General features: G+C 42.4%; 1 protein-coding gene and 1 non-coding gene across 2 annotated transcripts in view; both read right to left on the reverse strand.

Annotated features, from left to right (window-relative positions):
* Positions 1-24,850, reverse strand: part of SF3B3 (splicing factor 3b subunit 3) — a 50,841-nt gene that overhangs the window by 14,706 nt on the left and 11,285 nt on the right. Inside the window, exons 6-15 of the mRNA XM_032157865.2 lie at positions 22,125-22,237; positions 18,793-18,930; positions 18,058-18,161; positions 14,858-15,023; positions 12,190-12,285; positions 9,670-9,742; positions 3,559-3,710; positions 2,958-3,113; positions 1,876-2,031; positions 1,203-1,346 (exon numbers count right to left, since the gene is read on the reverse strand). Coding sequence (XP_032013756.1) covers positions 1,203-1,346; positions 1,876-2,031; positions 2,958-3,113; positions 3,559-3,710; positions 9,670-9,742; positions 12,190-12,285; positions 14,858-15,023; positions 18,058-18,161; positions 18,793-18,930; positions 22,125-22,237 — 1,298 coding nt within the window. The remainder of the gene's footprint in view (positions 1-1,202; positions 1,347-1,875; positions 2,032-2,957; positions 3,114-3,558; positions 3,711-9,669; positions 9,743-12,189; positions 12,286-14,857; positions 15,024-18,057; positions 18,162-18,792; positions 18,931-22,124; positions 22,238-24,850) is intronic.
* On the reverse strand, positions 19,155-19,245 carry LOC116472093 (small nucleolar RNA SNORD111). The gene has a single exon (XR_004249001.1). It is a non-coding gene; the product is annotated as a small nucleolar RNA SNORD111 (small nucleolar RNA).

Consider the following 24,850-nt stretch of genomic DNA (forward strand, 5'->3'; position numbering starts at 1 on the left):
ATTACACCTGTAGTTCACTTTACATTTCTAATGGACAGCACGGTCTAACTCTACCCACCAGCTTGATACAGAGGATACAGGAACATTGAACACACAAGGAATGACTTTATTAAGTCCAGAAGGTGGGAAATTCTACAAGACAAATGATCTGATCTTATAATGCTTCAAAATGGGGTAGGACAGTTTAAGAGACATAAAAAGAAAGATGAAGCAAATGGAAAAAGCATAGACTGCTATGCTGAGGTCTTGAGCACAACCAACTATAAAGCCACATTGGGGGAAAGAAGAACAGGGAAAACTGGAACATGGTAATAAGGAACTATTGTTATATTTTGCTGAGCATGATAATACTAGTATCTTACAAAAACAGACACCTGTTGGAGCTACATTATCAAGTTATTTATAGATGAAATGATAGATCTTGGATTTGCTTTAAAACAGTCCAGGGAAAAGATAAAACAAGAACAGCTGAATGTTGTTGATAGCTGTTAAAACTAAAAAAGAAAAAAATAGATAGAAAAGCCATGTGGCAGCCCGTAAGAATCCAACAAAAGAAAAAAAACTAAAAAAGAAAAATAATAACAACCCTCCCCCAAAAAAACTGGGTACATGGAAGTTCACTGTATTAGTCTCTCTAACTTCTGGCTATGTTTGAGATTTCTAAATTAGGAAGTAAAATTAAAAAGCAAAAAGTACCTGGGCTGATTACTTAGATATCTGAGTCAATAAGGAAAATAAGGAAAATGAAAAGCCTATGATCAAGAATCCTGACACTATCTTAGCGTCAAAGCACACCTTTTCTTCACGGCACAAAGAGCTCAGCAACTTTGACAAGAGGGAACATTTAGGGGTCCTTTATTGCTAATGAAGCCAATTATGAACTGAGAGGTATCGTTTCTGCTTTTGAAACTAGCGAATAGTGGAACTACAGTTGATCCTTGAGGAACCCATCCAGTTCTGACAGAGTAGCTATCAAAAAGCATTTATCAGATGTGAAGACTCTTTATCAAAATATTTCTTTCTCAGCCTCATTTGTTCGAAATAAAGAGCTGAGAAAAGTGGAACCCAGAGTGACACTGTTTACTTTTCATAAGGTGAGGATCTGAAACCATGGGCAGAGAAAATGCCTGTTATCAAACAAAGGAGTGTGTGAAACGTACAGAAGGCCTGATGTCCATAATGTGGGCCTCTGGATCTCTTACCTGTAGCCCAATATTCAGGTATAGGAAGCCAATCGAGCCCCTCTCACCCAGCTCATCCTGCTTTTCAGTCCCACCCATTTCCACGATACACAAGGACTCAGGCTGGGCTGGGAGAGCCTGCATGCTTAGAGGTTGCAAACAGTCCTGAAAGGGAGAGAAAAATCATAAAAACACAGAAAATGACAATTTTAGGAAAAAAACATACCCAGTGAAATCTAATTCTAGGATTGAAAAAGTACTTCCTTATGCACAGAAAAAACCCTGGGAGTGAGTTCTAAGAGAGTACTGAGTTATTAGTTACATCCAATTTCAGAATAAGCTTTGGGAAGATCATGCTTTCCTCCTTTTGTCAAAGAAGATAATGGCAAAGGTAATTAAGCAAAGCACACCTCCCGAAAAGTCACCTAGGGTCCTGCAGCAAGTCAAATTTATGCAGTCTTGGTTGTTAACTAAAAAAAAGGAGTTGAGGCTTAAGCCAAAGAAACATTTCTGTAGTCTCAGATCATATCCTTAAACCACAGCAGGAAACTCCTGAAACACACTGCAATGACAAGAGAAGCAGCAGGTATGGATTCTGCGGTCTAACCCAGCTGATCTCAGACATGGACATCAGGAGTGGGCCAGATGCTCAGGTTCCAATCAGATGATCCTTGAATCTCAGAGTGTCACTCACTGAGGGATCCAGGGAGATGATTCTGACAGTGTTGTCCACAAGCCCCACAGCCAGGAATCGAGACCGCTGCTCTCCAGGGGGTACATTGGCCAGACTCATGCACACCACATCTGCTGACATCTCCTTCCGTTCTGTGTACTCGTTCAGCTGTCCCGACTACAGGCGGAAAGACACAGCGAGGTCAAACCTACAAAGGGATGGGTCTAGATGCTCCAATTCACCCCAAAACCCTGGATCTAGAGAATGAAGGAGGGCCGTTGTATTTTGTTCTGCTCCCTCTCACTCCTCTTACTATAGTAAATGACAAGAATTTCTCTACCTGAGTTCTCGAGACTGAATTTAACAGGCTCACAGCAAGCAAAATGAGTATCTTCCATCAGTAAGAGAATGAACAAACCTTTGACAAGGGCAATGTGCCACAAATTTTCTGAGCCAACTTTGTTCTCAGGAAATGGAGATACATAAAACTGTCTGTGTTTTACAAGAATACTCTGGGTGAAGGGAATTCAAATATGGTTAAAGACGGAGAAATCTCAACCAAAGGTACAGATCTGGCCACACTAGAGACCTCCTGAGAGCAAGGGAATTAAGTGTACTAAACATCCTTCCATACAGAAGTTTTCTGAAATGCATTCAGACTGCAAAAATTAAATCTATGCCAAATATTTGTTGGAAAAGTAGAGTGAAATGCAGGAGGAGCAAGTGTTTCACTGCTAAGACGGGATTTCATAACTCTACCTAGAATTTTTCCCCATCTCTGTAAGGGGCCAAATTGGTTTGTGAACACTGTCACTCCAACTCGCTTTTTTTTTGAGACAGAGTCTTGCTCTGTCGCCAGGCTGGAGTGCAGTGGTGTGATCTCAGCTCACCGCAACCTCCGCCTCCCGGGTTCAAGCAATTCTCCTGCCTCAGCCTCCTGAGTAGCTAGGACTACAAGTGAGCACCACCAGGCCCAGCTAATTTTTGTATTTTTAGTAGAGACGGGGTTTCACCATACTGTCATCTAAATGACTAGACTACAATGCCCATCTTTCCCTCTGGACCCTACACTAAGTCCCACAGTGAATGATAAAATAACATACAGGATCCATCTCGAAATAGACCAGCTCTCCTCCTGTCAGGGCAATCACCACTTGTCGCTGGTTCACTGCACACTTCACAATTGTTTTCTTTCCAGGGGTCTTCCACTCATTGACTCTTTTGTCTGCTCGTATGTGCCGAATGCCATCTGGATAGACCTAGAGTCAGTAACAGAAAGAAACCTAACTTTAACAATTTGATTCATCACTCAGAATGACACCTATCAGATCTGTCACTACAATCAGACCTGGAGCCACTGCATTTGAGGCAACAGTTGAATCAATGACAAAAGAGTTAGTAGGCCCCAGGCAAGGTCAACTTTTAAATAGTTCATGTTCTGCAGTGTCCACTTCAAAGAAGTTCAAAGCTTATTAACAAAACACTTATAAAGATCTTTATTAGAGATGAAAGCTGCAGTGATGTGGCTCTGTAACAGAAAAATGTCAAATACAGAGAGGGATGTTATGTGCCATAATCATACGTTCCCTCCCTAAGGCTTGCTGGAAGGTGAGGGTGAACAGACATGAACACAGCAGCCTGCAACACAATGAAGGCCAAGAAAAAAGAAAGCAGGCCAAGTAGGTAAGCTCTGAGAACCCTCACCTGCACCAAGGCATCATCTCCTAATAAGGAGCAGGACAAGGTCGGGGTGGTCCCCAGGAACCCAGAGTCAGTCACTTCTTCTACAGTTTCTCCAATGGACAACACCAGGGTGGCATTCACGAAAGACACAATGATGTAGGCATCGAACTCATCTGAAAAAGAAAAGAAGGGAGTTGGTTAGATAAGAACTCATTAGAATTACAAAGCCAAATGAAACACTAAGAGTTCTCTTCAGAAACCTTCCAAGGCACTTCTTCTCTGTGTAGTTATTACACATATACACATGCACACAGAGCAAGATGATCCAGAAGAAAACTAGGGGTCATAAGAGCCTACAGATATACTCTGCTTCCTCAATATTTTCTTGAGACATCTGCTAAAGAAGTGAGAGGACAAAGCAAGGGAATCAGAGACATGAGGACATTTTAAATACTATAATATTGATACATGAACATACTGAGCTAGAGCTTCAGTTATTTGTGCCAGTTGTCAATCACACAACCCCTTCCTAAGAAGAGATACTCCTTCTAACTAGGAAAGACCCCTAACTTCTTCCAAAAGAAGCTTATGTAGAAATGAACACAAGCTCTAATGAATAAAACACAGATTACTTAAGCCTCTGTGAGACTAACTCATTCTAGGGTTGGAAGCTGAGAATCCTAGTCCCAATGGGAATGACGTAAGAAAACTAGATAACCAGGAAATGGGGGGCGGGGGTTGTTTATATTGTTATTCCTTGACCTCTCTGGTTTTTCACTATTTAGAAACAGAACAATCCAGTGGTCATGAGCAATCCTATTAGAATTTGCTTTTTCTAATTAAATGTAGTTGAATAAACACTAATGAGTTTCTCAAGGAAGTCAACTCTGCAGATCCCATAAAGGCCATCTATTTTCCATGTATCTCATCCTACAACATACAACAGCTTCTGCAAGTGTCCCCATCCAGTACAATGTTTGCCATAAAGCTTGATAAATGTTGACTAAAGGAACGCTAATTTTTTAAAAGAGTTGAGATTTTCCTAGTTTACATTTGAATTTTTGTATTAACACCCCCTTAACCAGAAATCAGGTAAAAAAAAAGGACAGAACAAGACAAGGCACCACACAACGTAGCGGCTGCCTCACTCCTAGCAGTAGCAGCTATAGGACCCTGTCTGCCTAAGCACTTGTCAAGAGCTCAATGCCACAGGGCTGATCCATCCACCCACATGAAGGGCATACTTTTGGTTCTGATGACTTTAAATGAGGTTCAGCTAGATTAAGGTTACCAGATCAGTTCTGCAGACATTCTTTACAGAAGCAGGGGTCAAGTGAAGATGTATCATTCAACCAGGCATGATGGCTCATGCCTGTAATCCCAGCACTTTGGGAGGCCAAGGTGGGTGGATCACCTGAGGTCAGGAGTTCGAAATCAGCCTGACCAACAGGGTGAAACCCCGTCTCTACTAAAAAATAAATAAAATAAAATACAAAAATTAGCCGGGTGTGGTGGTGGGCACCTGTAATTCCAACTACTCGGGAGGCTGAGCAGGAGAATTGCCTGAACCCGGGAGGCGGAGGCCACAGTGAGCTGAGATCGCCCGCCCCACTGCACTCCAGCCTGGGCAACAGAATGAGACTGTCTCAAAACAAACAAAAAAGATGTATCATTGGCATGGCCTACAGTAGTGTTCTGCCCTATTAGCAGGACATAAAATCAATTTAATGTGTTGCACAATAGGCACTTCATAACAGAAATAAATGTAATTTATGAAGTTGCTTCATATATAGTAGGATAATTACTGTTTTGTGAAACTTTTGTTTCAGTTAATATTACATATATATGTACGTACCGTGGTGGCTGAAAAACAAGGATTAAGATCTTTCCCAATGGGCATGCTCTAATGGTTAGACCAGGAATCCACAGAGTAAAGGTTCAATTTCCAAATCATAAGGAATAATACTGGACAAGAAGATACTTGGTTTTTGGTTATTTTGCTAGAACTGTCAATATATATCAAATGCTTTGGGAACGTCTTATAAGATGGCTTTGTAAGACTAAGCACTACTCACTATCATAAAACAAGATAACATGGTTATCTCTGAAATGGATGCCGCAGTAGCTTACAACAAAACCAAAATCCATCTCTACATAACACCAAGTTTGGAACCTTTACTCCAGTTCTCAGTTTTTGTACTGGAAATTTTTGTTGTGTAAAAATAACAGTTGTTTAATTTTAATATTATATGAATACAGTATCATTTCCCGCGTTCTCATTACTGAAACCTAATAACCCTAAAAGCTGTGTCAAAGCAAATTAAAGCCAAACAACAAAAGGCTGTAACTGGCCAGGATTTCTGGTCTCAGATCTTCACCAAGGGGAAAAGGTGACCTTCCAAAAGACAGACCATACAACTTTTGACTTTCATGGGAGAGAATGGGGCAAAGAAGGGAGGAGGGGTGCCTTTCCTTCGACCAAGACTTCAGACTACTCAAACATAAAAGAGAATAAATGCTCAGTGAACTTAAATAGGGTCATACTTTTGCTAGACAATTCAACAAGTGGGAGAGCCAACGATGTCTCAAAGCTGCTTTATATCACAGACTTCCTCAAAATAAACACTGCCCTGTAAATAGCAAGCACATTGTAACTTCTACCCCTTCCTTCTACAGTGAAGAAGACTTGCAGCAGGTTAACTCTTATGTACTAGAGTGACTGCAGATTAAAAGTTGGAGTCCAAGCTGGGCACGGTGGTTCAAGCATTTTGGGAGGCTGGGGAGGGAGGATCATCTGAGTTCAGGAGCTCAAGACCAGCCTGGGCAACAAAACAAGACCCCAATTCTATAAAAACTTATTATTTTTTTTTTGGAGAGCGTTTCGCTCTGGTTGCCCAGGATGGAATACAATGGCACGATCTCAGCTCACTGCAACCTCCGCTTCCCAGGTTCAAGTGATTCTCCTGCCTCAGCCTCTCTAGTAGCTGGGATTACAGGCATGTGCCACCACGACCAGCTAATTTTATATTTTTAGTAGAGACAGGGTTTCTCCATATTGGTCAGGCTGGTCTCAAATTCCCAACTTCAGGTGATCTGCCCGCCTCAGCCTCCCAAAGTGCTGGGATTACAGGCGTGAGACACCGCGACCAGCCCAAAATATTATTTTTAAAAAAACGCTGGAGTTCAGAACAAAGCCAAGCTTTAGTAAAGGTAAATGACTAGGAACTGTACCATCCACACTGCCCTTTTCTAAGGAATGCAAGTCTCATGTGAAAAAACAACAGTTCATACCTCAATGAAGAATCTATCAGGGTATGAGAATGTATCTTTAGGTCTCAATTCAACAGGGCTCCCATCTGTCTGAACACTGCTAAGGACCCCAGAGGAGGGAATGCTTTTCTCTTCTACTTGCCTTGCCTTAGGATTTAAGGCTCAACCAGCAGCTCACTCCAAAAGGTAAAGTGAGCGACCATCCAGATACCTGAAGCTCCAGTAACTCCCTGTCACTTCAAAGACAAGTGTATCTGATACTTATCTTGCTTCAGCAAGTCCTGAATATACTCAAAAGCTTTCTCCCGGTTCTGAGCTTTCAGTCAGTACACCTGGAATGTACAACTCTATGAGAGTATGAAGCTAAAGGTCTCTAGCTAGAGACTCTTTTAGCTTAGTAAAAGGCAATTAACCATATATGACAAATTCTGCGGGAGGAAGTAGAGAGGCAGACTCCTGCCTCAGACCATCTGATGCACAGGCAGACGGTGTGCAGCACTATTATGCCCAGTGACATCCGACTGCAAAGTTACCCTCTGAAAGACATCATCAGGGCAGCCTCAATATTTTGTGCAGGTCCCTCTCCTTGGATAAACTATAAGACCCCACATCAACCCTAGCAGTAGGTACACACCTGTGGTGATCAGCACCTTCACCAGCCACCTGTGGAAGAGAAAAAAAGGCTTGGTATTGGTAGTATGCATCACCAAGTACCAGCCAAGGTTAGTATTTGCCTGGAAGACTGCAGCATGTGCGGGCAGAAGGAATGTTCACTCGATAGTAACTTGGGGTATCTAGAAAGTGAGTGAACCAAGAGAACCCGACTTGTATTTATAGGTGACTCTCAAATTACAGTACCTAAAGAGTAAAATTTACCAGGATATAGTCCTTTCCAAGACTTCTAACATTTAATAAAGGAGAAAAATGTTCAACTACAAGTTCCATAATGCAACAAACTGCCTATCACTAAGTTAGCAAATGCTGTCCCTCTAAAGAGCCTGCCCTGACCTTCAAACACATGCCCTCTCCTTTAACCCCTCCCAGCAATGTACCTGTGCCTTTCACCACATCACAACAAACAACAGTTTTGTATACTTGTATTCTTCTTTTAGATGGCAAGTGCTCTGAGGCAAAGAGTCTATCTTCATCACTGAGTACATGGTGGGCACTCAAAAACTAAACTTAGCCTGAAAGAAACCACCAAGACCCAGAGAATCTCACAGCAGTTAATCAAAATGGGCATTCGACTGAGATTCAGAAGCCAGGATATTCTGTCCCCATTACCTAGACTGTGTCTTGACACACTCAACCCCTATAACTTCCTGTCTTCTTCATAAAAGTGAGAGTTAACTTTTCTGTAAACCTAAAACTGTTTTATTTTTCTTTTTTTGAGATGGAGTCTCGCTCTGTCACCCAGGCTGGAGGGCAGTGGTGCGATCTGGGCTCACTGCAACCTCCACCTCCCAGGTTCAACTGATTCTCCTGCCTCAGCCCCTTAAGTAGCTGGGATTACAGGCATGCACCATCACGCCCAGCTAATTTTTGTATTTTTAGTAGAGATGGGGTTTCACCATGTTGGCCAGACTGGTCTCAAACTCTGACCTCAGGTGATCCGCCCACCTCGGCCTCCCAGTATGCTGGGATTATAGGCACGAGCCACCGCATCCGGCCCTAAATCTGTTTTAAAATAAAAAGTTTATTTAATAAGTTAAAAGGAAAAAAGAAAGAACACAATAGGTTATGTTAAAACACGTTTCTAATTCAAACAGTCTAGGCAATGCTTTCAAGGGCCATAATATCAACAAGCCACCAAGCCAAAGTAAAATACCAACATGGACCAACTTCTATGTAGATATTACACATAAAACCAGGTGCCTAATAATTATCTTTTCAGCTTATAAGCCTACCCATTTCCTATTCACATTTTTCCCTTTCTACTCAACTTGGATATGATTCAAATGCCTACAATGAAAATTAAATCCACAAAATTAGTATTCTAAGTTGTTTTCCTCCTACATGTTTCCCAACTCCTTAAATCTGTTTCATATAGGCAGAATATCTAAATATCAGGCAGAATTACAGCTGTTTTCTTGAAAAACCTGTCTGCTGGCAAGGATGATGTTACTCACCCATCCCACATTCCTGAGAGAACAAGAGAAAAATGTAGCTCCAATGTGAATCAAGGGAAAAATGAGACTGAGCTTTCTTTCTATGACGCTGTAATTCAATTGTCACAAGACTTCACTGCTACTGCACTAACTACTAGGCATTCTCCTATTACTTTCAAAGTTTTAGGATCAGGTGACCATTTATATCCAGGAGCTCAAACTCCCTTCTCCTTCCCCATCCCCGCTTTCCTACTCACACTAAAATTCTAATTCCACTCAATTCCACTCTGCTTTCCTTAAGCACTAGCAAGACTGACTAACAAGCTTTCCCAAATCTCTTAATTCCTAGAACACCACCTTGAATTTCACTGTGGTTTCAAAACAATTTAAAACAATATAGTTGAAGAAGAATGAAAAAGCACAACTTTCCCTCATATCATACCTCTTACAGATGAAACCAGTACCTTTATGAATATAAAGTCAATATCACATTTGACAGCTCTATGATATTGAAACCTTTATGTACTAAAATATAACAGCCAACCTATGTTCCCCCTTTCCCACCTGCACAAAAAGAAATGGTAGGTGAAGGCATCCTGAATGGAAGAGCCTCAAAAACAGTGTTGGGCCAGAAAGTTTCTGGTATATGGTGCTAAATGAAATGATACAGAAGTATTATGCACGCAGCCTTTTAAGCCTTCTATGTCAGTGGCACCCAGACCCTCATTTTGACTATTGGGAAAGAGCTGCTTACCTTCAATGTGTCGACGCACTGTCCAGACAGCGTTGGGGTTACCGGGCAGCTCAGAAACAGCCATTTCTGACACCTGACAGGAGAAGAGGGAAGCCATAGATCCAGTGAGCATGCAACTCAGCTACCTGCTTACAATCACATCAAAAAATAAGGTCTCAAAGGCAGGGTTCACAACGTATGCTGTATTTAAAGGATGAAACCACCTAGTGAAAGAAGAATCTAAGAACGAAACAGGCTGGTTCTTAGTGGCAATCCCCATGACAGCCTTAAGCAGAAGTCACAGGATGTCTGGGAGGGTACAGTTGCTGCAGCCAAAACCATACCCCTCCTTCAAGTACAATATGCCTTGATCATCCTCAGAACAGCAGTAACCACTGGGAATCAATCAGGCCATCTAAATTAGCATCCCGTTTCTTTCCCTAGCTCCCATAAGGTCAAATCCCGCGTGGACCAATTCAAATGCTACAACCTTTAACAAAATTATTCCCGTATCCCCTTGGCTGGCAGTCACCCCTCCCTTCTATAAGCACTCATAGAAATCAGTCACCACCAGCTGGGCCCAGTGGCTCACACCTGTAATCCCAGCACTTTGGGAGGCCGAGGCGGGTGGATCGCCTGAGGTCAGGAGTTCAAGACCAGCTGGCCAACACGGTGAAACCCGTCTCTGCAAAAATATAAAAATTAGCCAGGCATGATGGCGGGTGCCTGTAATCCCAGCTACTTGGGAGGCTGAGGCGGGAGAATCGCTTGAACCCAGGAGGCAGAGGTTGCAGTGAGCTGAGAATGCACCATTGCACTCCAGCCTGGGTGACTGAGCGAGACTCCGTCTCCAAAAAAAAGAAAGAAATCAGTCACCACCTCTTAGGGCACTAACTGTTTTGTCTTTCTGATTAGACTTCTATGTTCCTTAAAGTCAGAGTGAATGATTCTCTACGTGTCCTATAGGTTCTCAAACATAAGAGTAAACAAAACATCTAAGCCAAATTCAAAATGATCTAGAGGGGAAAACTGGGTGTGGGTTATACAGGAACTCTCTGTACTATCTGCAATTTTTTTATAAATGTAAACTCATTATAAAATTAAAATTATTAAACGTTTTTAAATGATCTAGAGACAATAAACTAGCCACTTGTATACAGTGTGTAACCCACATCTTATAGAAAGAACTCATGTATATTCAGAGAAGGACTAGCCCTTTTCCTAGTTACTGGTATAATTAGAAGGAAGACCTAAAAACTTAATCTTCAATAAAATTCAACTGTCAATTATGCTACAGTCTATACCAAATGTAAAACTGTCAGTCACCCTGGCTCAATTGAGACCACAATCTAGTTAGACAACAAGGTGTAACAAATAGACATATAGGAATAAAGCAACGTTCAAAAATTTAAAAAAAAAAATTTTTTTTTTTTTGAGACGGAGTCTCGCTCTGTTGCCCAGGCTCGAGTGCAGTGGTACGATCTCAGCTCACTGTAAGCTCCGCCTCCTGGGTTCATGTCATTCTCCCGCCTCAGCCTCCTTAGTAGCTAGGATTACAGGTGCCCGCCACCATGCCCGGCTAATTTTTTTTTTTGTATTTTTAGTAGAGACAGGGTTTCACCATGTTAGCCAAGATGGTCTTGATCTCCTGACTTCATGATCCGCCTGCCTTGGAAAATATTTTTATATATAACAAAGGTGTGTCTATAGATTTGAAGTGGGGAGAGAAGTAGCAGGAAACTAAAAAATGACGATTCTTGAGCCATTTATCTCTTACGCTATACAAAAATTTTCTGTTAATGCACACGTGCATTTTTTTTTGGAGACAGTCTCACTCTGTTGCCCAGGCTGGAGTACAGTGGCGTGATCTCGGCTCACTGCAACCTCCACCTTCCAGTTCAAGCTATTCTCCTGCCTCAGTCTCCTGAGTAGCTGGGATTACAGGCACCCACCACCACTCCCGGCTCATTTTTATAGTTTTAGTAGAGAAGGGGTTTCACCCTATTGGCCAGGCTGGTCTCGAACTCCTGACCTTGGGTGATCCAGCCACTTCAGCCTCCTAAAGTGCTGGAATTACAGGCGTGAGCCACCGTGCCCAGCCGCAAATATGCGTTTTTTGTGTAAAGTACTAGCTTTCATCATATGCTCACTAGGATCCAATGAGAAATAAGTAACTAACGAATCAAGAGCAATGGCTCTTGGCCAAGCGCGGTGGCTCACGCCTGTAATCGTAACACTTTGGGAGGGTGAAAGGGGAGGATCACCTGTCGAGGCAGGATAATCACTTGAGCTCAAGAGGTCAAGGCCACAGTGAGCCAAGATCATGTCATTGCACACCAGCCTGGGCAACACAGTGAGACCCTGTTTCAGGGACAAAAAGAAAGAAAATCTGGTATAAGCTTCGGGGAACTCAGGGAGAAAGAACATACTTTTTCACAGACACCTTAACTATGTCTTTGACAACATCAGAGTAAATCCATAAACTACTTTGTCAGTGCTTCCCTCCAAACCCTGCAGATTATCTAGAAATTGCAACCTTACCTCAAGTCCATGTCTTAGGACTCTCAGAGATGATCGGGGTCCCCTACCACAGGCCACATACAACTGTGGAGTATCTTCATTGGCCAGATCAGCTATCTGCACAGAGAAAAAGTTAGAGGAAAAAATGTCTCCAGTGCTGTTTTCAAACACAACTCTTATTCTCTACTATCCCAGACATCCAGCTGCTTTCCAATATAATTATCTGTTGATCAATATGTGAAAAGAGGTGAATGATCCGTATTGTAGTTTTGACAAACTGGACAGTTCAAATGAAAATTCTTTACTTTCTCTGCAGAGCAATGGAGCCTACTGTAACACAGATGCACATGAGTACTGAGGGTATACAACCATCACACCAATCTCCTAAAAAAAATTAACGCACCCATTTTAAGTGTATCATCTTATTATTTATAAAGCCTCAATAAAGCACATCTGTTTTCCACAACTTTAAAAAATATTTTGCTATTCTGATTCTATGTATATTTTCATATACATTTAAAAATATCATTCATTAGCTAGGTATGGTGGCTTGTGTCTGTAGTCCCAGCTACTGATGAGGCCGAGGCGGAAAAATCGCTTCAGCCCAGGAGGCTGAGGCTACAGTGAGTCGTAACTGTGCCACTGCACTCTAGCCTGGGTGACAGAGTGAGACTCTTGTCTCAAAAAAAATTAAAAAAACAGTAAAACATTATTCAGATCGGATCCAGATGCTTTAGGCTAGCAAAAAGATCCATGGCAGAAAGAAATGTTAAGAAGCCCTGCTATACACACTAACTTCCCACTCATTTTATTTATTTTATTTTTTTTAAGACAGAGTCTCACTCTGTCACCGAGGTTGGAGTACAGTGGCACTGTGTAAGCTCACTGCAACCTCCATCTCCTGGGTTCAAGCGATTCTCCTGCCTCAGCCTCCCAAGTAGCTGGGATTACAAGCACCTACCATCATGCCTGGCTAGTTTTTATACTTTTAGTACAGACGGGGTTTCACCGTGTTGGCCAGGATGGTCTCGAACTCCTGACCTCAGGTCATCTACCCACCTCGGCCTCCCAAAGTGCTGGGATTACAGGTGTGAGCCACCACGCCTGGCCTTTTTTTTTTTTTTTTTGAGACGGACTTTCACTCGTTACCCAGGCTGGAGTACAATGGCGCAATCTCGGCTCACTGCAACCTCTGCCTCCCGAGTTGAAGCGATTCTCTTGCCTCCGCCTCCCAAGTAGCTGGGATTACAGGCATGCGCCACCACGCCTGGCTAATTTTGTATTTTTTTTAGTAGAGACGGGGTTTCTCCATGTTGGTCAGGCTGGTCTCAAACTCCCAACCTCAGGTGATCTGCCCACCTCGGCCTCCCAAAGTGCTGGGATTACAAGCATGAGCCACCATGCCTGGCTAATTTTATTCTTGATGAATAAACTATTTACACACATTATTTATTCAAATTCCAATGAAGGTGAAAAAATCACTAATAAACAAATTAGAAATTAGTCACACTTGGCCGGGCGCGGTGGCTCACACCTATAATCCCAGCACTTTGGGAGACCAAGGCGGGCAGATCATGAGGTCAGAATATCGAGACCATCCTGGCTGGTTAACAGCAAAACCCCGTCTCTACTAAAAACACAAAAAATTAGCTGGGCGTGGTGGCGGGCGCTTGTAGTCCCAGCTACTAGGGAGGCTGAGGCAGGAGAATGGCGTGAACCTGGGAGGCGGAGCTTCCAGTGAGCCGAGATCATGCCACTGCACTCCAGCCAAGGCAACAGAGCGAGACTCCAACTCAAAAAAAAAAAAAGAAAGAAAAAAAAAGAAATTAGTCACACTTATTTTCTGTTGCCCTCAAGACTAATCGTTTCTCAGAAAGGAAGAACAAAGCAATTAATTTCAGACGGGTTTAATTAAACCTGTCTGAATGCTCATTTGTTTCCCCAGTACCCAGTGAACAAACTCCTCTCCCATCAGAAGTGTGACTACACAGGTGGTCCCTAATGGTCACTCAAACCCTGGCAATTGAGGATGCAGCAGCATGATCAAATTCCTGGCTGTCACAACCAAGCACCAGCAATGAGAGACACACTCTCCATTCTGAGCCACTTCAGGTTCCTCCTTGAGAATGTGATTCAAAACTTCCTGTTACCAACTGATCCCAATGTCTCAGAACTATTTTAAAGAGGAACTGTGGTAAAATTAAATAAATACAGCTATATGTAGACCGTTATATGACAAGAGGTCAACCACAGAATACTGTGGAATATATTAATCCACTTATTTTAAAAAGAAAAAGATAGAACACATAAACATATACATGATTGTAAATGCAGAGAAAACACCTAGAAGCAGTCACAAGAAGTTGTTAATATAAGCAATATGGCTCAATGGAGCAGACGGGTAAGATTATGGGGAGGACTTTTACTTTTCACTTCTTGTATGGTCTGATTTTTTCCTCCCCCGCAAGCTGTACAGGAATATGATATGAATTTTTACATTAAACGTGAGTTTCATCATTATGGGAAAAAAAGCCCAAGGACTTATTGATAGTTTTTTGTGCTCAAACTTCTACCTCTAACTGCTTTACACACTGGCGAGTTCATGGAAATACTAATAAAGCTATTTCTTAGACTAGACCTCAGTTTAACTTTAGATCTATTGTGGAAGGGACTGGAAAGGCTCACCAACCTGGCAAAACAGAATGGGAGAGAGGCTGTCCAACTCATCAACCAGCACAAGGTTTTTAAGTGGTCTTGGCTGAAAAAAGAATGTGTCTCCTTCTTCCAGAGGCATGGCTGATGAAAACTCAGGTTCTTCATCATCATCTCCAAGATGTGCAATTTGATATAAGTAACTGGGAAGAAGCACAGAAGAGAAACTTTCAGTAACGAGTTCTCTGCCTGACGATAATGTCTGGCATCAACATAAAGCACAAGCTATTTGATTATATTAAGATACTATTGTTATTATTTTTAGGTGTTATCACTAAGTACGACAGCTAGGATTTGTTTCAAAACAATTCAGGGAAAAGATCTGGGAAGTGCAGTGAGTGTTTTATTTACAGCACAAGCAACAAAGAAAATACAGATAAACTGGACTTCATCAAAATTTAAAACTTTTGTGCATCAAAGGAAGAAAGTAAGATGACAACCCACAAAATGAGAGAAAATATTTGCAAATCATATTTCTGACAAGGGTCTAGTACCCAGAATACACAGAGAACTCAAAAATAAAAAGACAGCTCTTAAAAAATGGGCAATGGGATTTGAACAGACATTTCTCCAGAGATACACAAATGGCCAATAAACACAAAAAGATGCTCAGCATCGCTCATCACCGGGGAAAGGCAAACCACAATGAGCTACCACTTCATACCACCACTGCATACCTAGCAGGATGGCTATAATCACAAATGTGGAAAACAAGTTGGCAAGGATGTGGAGAAACTGGAGCCCTCATACACTGCTGTTGGGAATGTAAAATGGTGCGGCTGCTATGAGAAAGTTTGGTGGGTTCTCAAAAAGTTAAACACGGCCGGGCGCGGTGGCTCACACTTGTAATCCCAGCACTTTGGGAGACCGAGGCGGGCAGATCATGAGGTCAGGAGATCGAGACCATCCTGGCTAACACAGTGAAACCCTGTCTCTACTAAAAATACAAAAAATTAGCCGGGCGTGGTGGCAGGCGCCTGTAGTCCCAGCTACTCGGAGAGGCTGAGGCAGGAGAATGGCGTGAACCCGGGAGGCAGAGCTTGCAGTGAGCCGAGATCGCGCCACTGCACTCCAGCCTGGGCAACAGAGCGAGACTCCGTCTCAAAAAAAAAAAAAAAAGTTAAACACAGAATTACCATGACCCAGTAATTCCACTCCTACATACATACCCAAAAAAATTAAAAATGGGGACTCAAATAGGTATTAGCACAGCAATATCTACCACAGCATTATTCCCAATAGTGAAAGGTAGAAACAATCCAAGTGTACATCAGCAGAATGGATAAACAAAATGCAGTATGTACATACAATGAGTTATTCCACCATAAAAAGGAATGAAGTTCTGATACAGGCTACCAAAACATGAATCTCTTTCTTTCTATTTTTTTTTTTTTAAACATGAATCTTCTAAATATCATGCCAAGTAAAATGAGCTAGACACAAAGGGACAAGTATCAGCCAGGCGCTGTAGCTCAAGCCTGTAATCCCAGCACATTGGGAGACTGAGGCAGGTGGATTGCTTGTACTGCTTAAGTCCAGAAGTTTGAGACTCTACAAGAAATACAAATATTAGCCAGGCATGCACCTTGCTAATAGTCCCAGCTACTTGGGAAGCTGAGATGGAAGGATCACCTTGAGCCTGGGAGGTCGAGGATGCAGTGAGCCGAATTGCACCCCTGCACTCTAGCACCCCGGGAAACAGAGTAAGACTCTGTCTCAAACAAACAACCAAAAAAACCCCAAAAAGCTAAGAAGGCTCGGCTGGGCACGGTGGCACACGCCTATAGTCCCAGCACTTCGGAAGGCCAAGGTGGATGGATCGCTTGAGGTCAGGAGTTTGAGACCAGCTCATTTTGTACTTTTAGTAGACAGGGTTTCTCCATGTTGGTCAGGCTGGTCTCGAACTCCCGACCTCAGGTGATCCGCCCGCCTCGACCTCCCAAAGTGCTTGGATTACAGGCGTGAGCCATCGCGCCCGGCCATTTCATCAAATAAATACGTACTGAAATACTTAAGTACTGCTGGGGGCAGTGGCTCACGCCTGTAATCCAAGCACTTTGGGAGGTCGAGGCAGGCGATCACCTGAGGCCGGGAGATCGAGACCAGCCTGACCAACATGGAGAAACTCTGTCTCTACTAAAAGTACAAAATGAGCTGGGCGTGGTGGCACATGCCTGCAATGCCAGCAACTCAGGAGGCTGAGGCAGGAGAATTGCTTGAACCTGGGAGGCAGAGGTTGCGGTGAGCCAAGATCACGCCACTGCCCTCCAGCCTGGGAAACAAGGGCAAAACTCCATTTCAAAAAAAAAATTTATTTGATGAAATATTCAGCAAAAAGCTCAGAAGAGGCCGGGCGCGGTGGCTCACGCTTGTAATCCCAGCACTTTGGGAGGCCGAGGCGGGCGGATCACGAGGTCAGGAGATCGAGACCATGGTGAAACCCCGTCTCTACTAAAAATACAAAAAATTAGCCGGGCGCGGTGGCAGGCGCCTGTAGTCCCAGCTACTCGGAGAGGCTGAGGCAGGAGAATGGCGTGAACCCGGGAGGCGGAGCTTGCAGTGAGCCGAGATTGGGCCACTGCACTCCAGCCTGGGTGACAGAGCAAGACTCCGTCTCAAAAAAAAAAAAAGCTCAGAAGAGACATCAAATCTAAAGATAGTTCTGGAGATACCCACAGAGGTACTGACTGAAGCCACTAAAATAAAGGAAGGTAAGAAAAATAAAGAATCTAAAGGAAGAGAACAAACTTTTCTTTTGAAAGAACTAACACATTCTTGTGAAAAGCTCCCTAAGCCTCAAAGCTGCACCTTCCTACTGCCAACTATTTTTTTTTTTGAGAGAGAGTTTCGCTCTTGTTACCCAGACTGGAGTGCAGTGGCGTAATCTCAGCTCACTGCAATCTCCACCTCCGGGATTCAAGTGATTCTCCTGCCTCAGCCTCCCCAGTAGCTGGGATTACAGGTGCCCGCCACCATGCCCAGCTAATTTTTGTATTTTAGGTAGAGATGGGGTTTCACCATGTTGGCCAGGCTGGTCTCCAACTCCTGACCTCAGGTGATCCGCCCGCCTCGACCTCCCAAAGCGCTAGGATTATCGGCGTGAGCCACTGCACCCAGCTTCTGCTGCCAACTTTTATCCCAACCAGGGTGAACTAGGGTAACAGAAGGATTACTCACTGGTTTCCAAATTCTGATGCTACAAAAAGGAACCCTGTTTTAAGCACACACATGGCAGCAGCAACGGGTACAGTATCAAAATACTTGAGCCGGATCTCAGTAACCTGGTGAGAAAAGAAACATGCTGGTATACAAACAAAGTGAAGTGAGCCCCGTATTATAAGACAGCACAGGCTGAGGAGCAAATAAAATACTGTATTTCATATCTGACCAGGGGTCAACAAACTCCAGCTCATGGGCCAGTCATGCCAATCATTACTGGCTGTGGCTGTCTTTGTACTATGATGGCAGAGTTGAGTAATTGAGACGGAGACTATGCAGCTCACAAAAGCTGCAAGTATTTACTATGTGGCCTTTACAAAAAAATGTTTGCCAATTCCTGATCCAAACAGCTATCTAAGAAATTGCCCAACTATTCACAGGGCTCATCCATAGGATAAAACAAGTAACAGATCATGTTTATCACCAGTTTTCGGTAGAAACAGAGACCTTTATCTTCTTCACACCAATTACTACCACCTAAAAATAATCACTACAAGTGGCATTACCACTCTTATATTGTATGTAAGATTACCAGACCAAAAATCTGATAACCCGAGAGAAAATCTATACTCATATACCGGTTCCAAGGGCAACTACTTTCTAAGTTCCATTTTTTTAACTTGTAAAGTATTACCTGTCTTGCCTATCTCATCTCATGGAGTAGCTGTACTGGTCCATCCATGGTCTACTTACCATATCTTCATCTGTCTCCAAAGTGATCTTAAAGATATCTCCCTGCTCAGTTTGAGCCAAAAAGAAGAACATTGATTTGGTCTTATGGGTTGCAGAGCAGACAAAAATCATTCCTCTTTCAGGGTCATCCAGGTCATTCTAGCAAAGTCAAAAACACAATCGACATCTTAGAAATGGGTACTTCTTAGTTCTGGAATTCAGCACTTTACCAATAGGGATTACACATGACATTAAAAGCCTAAAGGCACAAGCTTTGATCCACAGTGTCCTGCCAGCCAGAGCACTGGAACTCCACAGCTCAAAATTCTAATATAAGTATCTAATAAAATCTGGGTAACCAAAAGAGTCCCAATTCCACTCTACAGCCTAATCAGATCCATAAGGCAAAAACTGTCTCCAAAGAAAAATGTCAGAGAAGAGACATGAAATTTAAAGAGTCATCATTTCAGGCTGTGAAATGCTGCTCCATCCAAACTACCCTGTTCTACATCAAATGCCTGATTCCTAAAAGGCACCTCCTTAGATATGATTTTGAATTTTTTTTCTTTTCAAGACAAGGTCTCACTATGTTGCCCAGACTGGTCTCTAACTCCTGGGCTCAAGGGATCCTCCCGCCACAGCCTCTCAAGTAGCTGGGGATCAGAGGCACACCACTGCACCTGGCTTGCGGTTTCTAACGTTTCCAACAGTTTCTATTTCTCCCAGCAAGTAAGCTCTGCAAGAAGTTTTAGACTTTGTTATTGCAAAGCCAAGTACAGTGCCTGGCACAGTTAGGTACTCAATGTCTAATCAACTTAGTGACATCCTATCCCTTAACAAGTAGAATTTAACTTGCCAAATTTCTTCTAAGGTTTTCTAAAATTGATGGAATCTTACATACTACATATTAGATTAAATTAAATCCTAAAGTTCAACCCCAGAACAGATAAATACTTAACAGCAAATAAATAATCCAGCGGTGAGGGGAGAGATGGCAGTAAATGATTCAAAGAATGCACACCAAAACCACCTGGTAAAAAGACGCAGGGGAAGAGGGAGATTCACTAGTCTCAGGAAGAGGGATATTCACTAGTCTCAAAGATCACCATCAAATTCCATTATCAGTTACCAAAAAACAAAAGATACCATTACAATGAAGACAATGGGCAGGCACCACCTTAAAGTGACCAATTTAACGTCTCAATCAGGTAAACCAACATTATGTACACACAATGTGTGACATAGTAGAGAATATATATCACCAATACATCACTCCCTATGTAGTAATTATATCAGAAATATTAAACTCAATATAACCATGAGGAAACAAACTATGGGACAGACTATAAGAGAATTAGCTGGCCAGGCGCAGTGGCTCACGCCTGTAATCCCAACACTTTGGGAGGCCGAAGCAGGCAGATCACAAGGTCACGAGTTCGATACCAGCCTGGCCAATATGGTGAAACCCCATCTCTACTAAAAATATAAAAATTAGCTGGGCATGGTAGCAGGTGCCTGTAGTCGCAGCTACTTGGGAGGCTGAGATGGAAGGATCACTTGAGACTGGGAGGTCAAGGATGCAGTAAACCAAGATCGCGCCACTGCACTCCAGCCTGGGCAACAGAGCAAGACACCATCTCAAAAAAAAAAAAAAAGAAAAAGAAAAAGAAAATCAGCCCAGACTGGCAGGGTGCTTCATGCCTGTAATCCCAGCACCTTGGGAGGCCAAGGCAGGCAGATGACTTGAGGTCAGGAGTTTGGGACGAGACTAGCCAACATGGCAAACCCCGTCTCTATTAAAAATACAAAAAAGGCCAGGCGCGGTGGCTCACGCCTGTAATTCCAGCACTTTGGGAGGTCGAGGCGGGCAGATCATGAGGTCAGGAGATTGAGAGCACGGTGAAACCCCGTCTCTACTAAAAATACAAAAAAAAAAATTAGTCGGGCGTGGTGGTGGGCACCTGTAGTCCCAGCTACCCGAGAGGCTGAGGCAGGAGAATGGCATGAACCTGGGAGGCGGAGCTTGCAGTGACCCGAGATCGCGCCACAATACTCCAGCCTGGGTGACAGAGCAAGACTCTGTCTCAAATAAATAAATAAATAAACAAACAAATAAATAAAATACAAAAAATAAAAATACAAAAAAAAAAATTAGCCAGGTGTGGCAGTGAATGCCTGTAATCCTGGCTACTTGGAAGGCTGAGGTGGGAAAATCACTTGAACCCGGGAGGCGGAGGTTTCAGTGAGCCAAGATCACAACACTGCACTCCAGCACAGGCAACAGAGCAAGACTCCATCTCAAAAAAACCAAAAAAGGTGAGAGGGGAATATCCTAAACTAAGGGAGACTAAAGGCCAATTACAAAGGAACTTTTTGAGATAATGAGAGAAATATGAATATGAACTATACATAAGGTAACTATACTACACAAAATGTTACAATTTCTTGGGTATGATATTGGCAATCTGGCTATGTAGGAAAATGTCCTTGTTCTCGGGAGCCATTATCTTAGAAGATTATTGGAGTGAGGCATCATAATGCCTGTAACTTCTTTTCAAATTGCTTAGCCTAGAAAGTATATGGATATATCATGAGAAAGAAAAAAATGTAGCAAAATATTAATAACTGATTAATCTAAATGATAGGCATGTGGGAATTCATTGTTCATTGTTTTTAAACTTTCTGTGTGTTGGAATTTTCAAAATAAAAATGTTGGAAAAAAAAAACAAACCAAACAGAATAAAAGGCAATCTATCTCTAACAAATATGCCTGGTTTCTCCAAACTAGAAACGTTCGGGAATTTCAAATTAATAATTGTCCATAGGTTCTTCTGAAATAGAAATTAGTTTTTTTTTTTTTTTTTTTGAGACGGAGTCTCGCTCTGTCGCCCAGGCTGGAGTGCAGTGGCGTGATCTCGGCTCACTGCAAGCTCCGCCTCCCGGGTTCACGCCATTCTCCTGCCTCAGCCTCTCCGAGTAGCTGGGACTACAGGCGCCCGCCACCACGCCCGGCTAAGTTTTTGTATTTTTAGTAGAGACGGGGTTTCACTGTGGTCTCGATCTCCTGACCTCGTGATCCGCCCTCCTCGGCCTCCCAAAGTGCTGGGATTACAAGCGTGAGCCACCGCGCCCGGCCAGAAATTAGTTTTAATTCCCTTTCTAAAAGAATTTGTTTGGCTTTTACTAAAATATTTCACCAGCTTTATTAAAAACAACATTTACGTCCCTGCCCCAGGGTCACTGAATTTTTTTTTTAATTTACAAAAAAACTAACTTGGTAACAAACTAAGAGACTACACAGTAATCACAAAAATTAAACACAAATATCTCTCTTCTTATATCAAAGATCTTACCCGCCTCCTGGGTATTGGACAGCGGATATCTGGCTGGTCACCAAAGTTCTTGTAAGTAATATAGTTTTCAGAGCAGATCAGTACTCCACTTGGACCATCTGACCCTCCTGGAACTGTGAGAGGAAATAAAACTTAGCAGTAACTTTGACTCAGACATGAATTTCTTCAGCTTTCAACTCCTCCTCTCTTTCAGCACAACTTGATGATGGTAATGTGCCTGATGCTAAGAAACATTTCAAGTGTTTCTCCTCCCTTATGTTCATGGTAGATAAGGATGAAGCATAGTTTATGTTTACATGGAAGGTTTGATCCCAGCCTGGACAACGTGTCCAAATGTTTACCTCCAAGCCCAAATGCAGTTCTCATCTTCAGACCTATAATACATCAAATCACCTACTGGACATGGACCTTCCACTGGTATTTTTAAAATACAGTGTGTTCAGGCCGGGCATGGTGGCTCATGCCTGTAATCCCAGCACTTTGGGAGACCAAGGCAGATCACCTGAGGTCAGGAGTTCGAGACCAGCCCGGCCAACATGGTGAAATCCCGTCTCTACTAAAACTACAAAAATTAGCCAGGCATGGTGGTGGTCGCCTGTAATCCCAGCTACTCAGGAGGCTGAGGCAGGAGAATTGCTTAAACCCAGGAGGTGGAGGTTGCAGTGAGCCAAGATCGTGCCCCTGCGCTCTAGCCTGGGCAACAGTGTGAGATTCTGTCTCAAAAATATAAATAAATAAAATAAAAATAAATAAAGTAACAGTGTGTTCATACACAAACTCAAGTTCCTTCCCAACCCTGCTCCACCTCCTAGATTCTCCACCTTAGAGAATACTACCATCAACTAACAGACCAAACCAGACACCTGAGTATAATCCTTCGATTCTGTCTCTCTCCCAAAGCCCAATTGATTCTACCTCCTTAGCAGATACCAGTATCTCAATATCCTCATCAGTCTCCTGCCTTACAGTCTTAATATCCTCCATTTCATTAGCCAAAATGTAAGCAATTTATCTTTCTAAGGTTGTCAATCTCTCAGATTATTTCCCTACTTAGAATCCTTCAGTAGCTTTCACCCCACCCCTACTCCTACCCCAGTCCCTTAATAATTAAATCATAATGAGCTTTTAATTATTTGAATGAACCATGTTATTTCTTGTATTTAAGCTTTTGTAAATGCTGTTCCCTTTGCCTACAACTGAAACTTCCTCTCCCACTCCAAATGCACCTAGCTAACTCCTAACTAGCCCTCAGGTCTCAGCTTAGAGACTCCAGCAAGCTTTCTGTAACACATTCCTTTCCTTTCCCTGTTTAAGGAACCTCTTCTCTGTGCTATCATGGCATTTGGAACAGTTTCTGGTAATTGTTTTGGTTATTTATCTGTATTCACCACCAGACTCAATCTTGCACAAAGGCGGCACCACATCTAATTTTTCACCACTGAAGTCCCAAGATCCAGGAGATTGACTTAGCACATACTGACTGCAAAGGCTCAATAAAAATGTGTTGAAAGAATGAAAAAGCCCTTGTAAATGAAAGGTATGGTAATATGTTACAAGTAATGAGATGTGTGATCAAAAATTCATCTGCTGAACGTATTAACAAAGGTTAAGTGCTGTCCTTTATTTTTATTCTCCAGTATCTTCCCCAAACAACATCTTATTTTAGACATCAAGTGCAAATGACTCAAAATAGAACTAGATCAGTTTTCCCCAAGCCTGCTGAAATGCAGATGACCACAAATGTAGCTGTACTCCTTTAGTCTTTTAATATAATGAATTAGTAATGTGGATTTTCCAATGGTGAACTAATTTCCAATCGTGAAAATATTTTCCATCTTTTAGGTCCTCCAAAAACGTTACTTAGCTATGTGCATTTAAAACACTGAATCTGTTTTGCTGGAATGTTAGCTTTCCTATCTACAACCATATGAACTAGCCTGCAAATTTTTTTTGTTACTGTCCATCCCTAGTTTTGACACTGTAGTCATACTAGACTCAGAGAGTGGCACAGTAGCATTTACTCTTTTTCTACTCTGGAGAAATTTGTTTTACTTTTTTAATATTTACTTTTTCACTGAGACAAGATCTCACCTTGTCTCCCAGGATGGTCTCAGACTCCTGAGATCAAGTGATCCTCCCGCCTCAGCCTCCTAAACTGCTAGGGTTATAGGTGTGAGCCACCATGCCCAGCCAAGAAACTTGTTTTAAAACGGAATACATGTATGTCCCTCAACAAGAAAATAAAAGCTTTCCTGAAAATCCTGGACCTCAATCTTTTGGGAGAGTGACTTTGGACTACTGCTTCAATTTCTCTAACAGTCTATTGAGGTTCTTATTTTATTTTTGGATCAATCTGGCAATCGTCTTCAAAAATATTTCTATTTTGTTTAAGTTTTCAAATTCACAAGTTTTATCTTGTTGGGTATGTCCATTTTGTTTGGCTTTTCAAAGAGCTAGGTTTGAATGAGGGGGAAAGACTGACTACAGCCAAACTGTCACAGCAGCTAACAGTAATCAATATTCCAAGCTGACTGCTCCCTTCAGTCATATTCTTCCCTGCCCTCAGTAGAATATGAGTTATTAAGGAGCTAGACACTCTTTATCCCCAACACTTTTTAAAATCACTCCACCACATGAACTTCTAACCTGTCCAAAAGATAAACAAGCTATTCAGGTTCACAACAAATGGATTAATTCCCAAACCCTTTAAGTAAAACCTGTTAGGT

Source organism: Hylobates moloch, unplaced genomic scaffold (genome assembly GCF_009828535.3).
Source record: "Hylobates moloch isolate HMO894 unplaced genomic scaffold, HMol_V3 SCAFFOLD_6, whole genome shotgun sequence".
NCBI lineage: Eukaryota > Metazoa > Chordata > Mammalia > Primates > Hylobatidae > Hylobates > Hylobates moloch.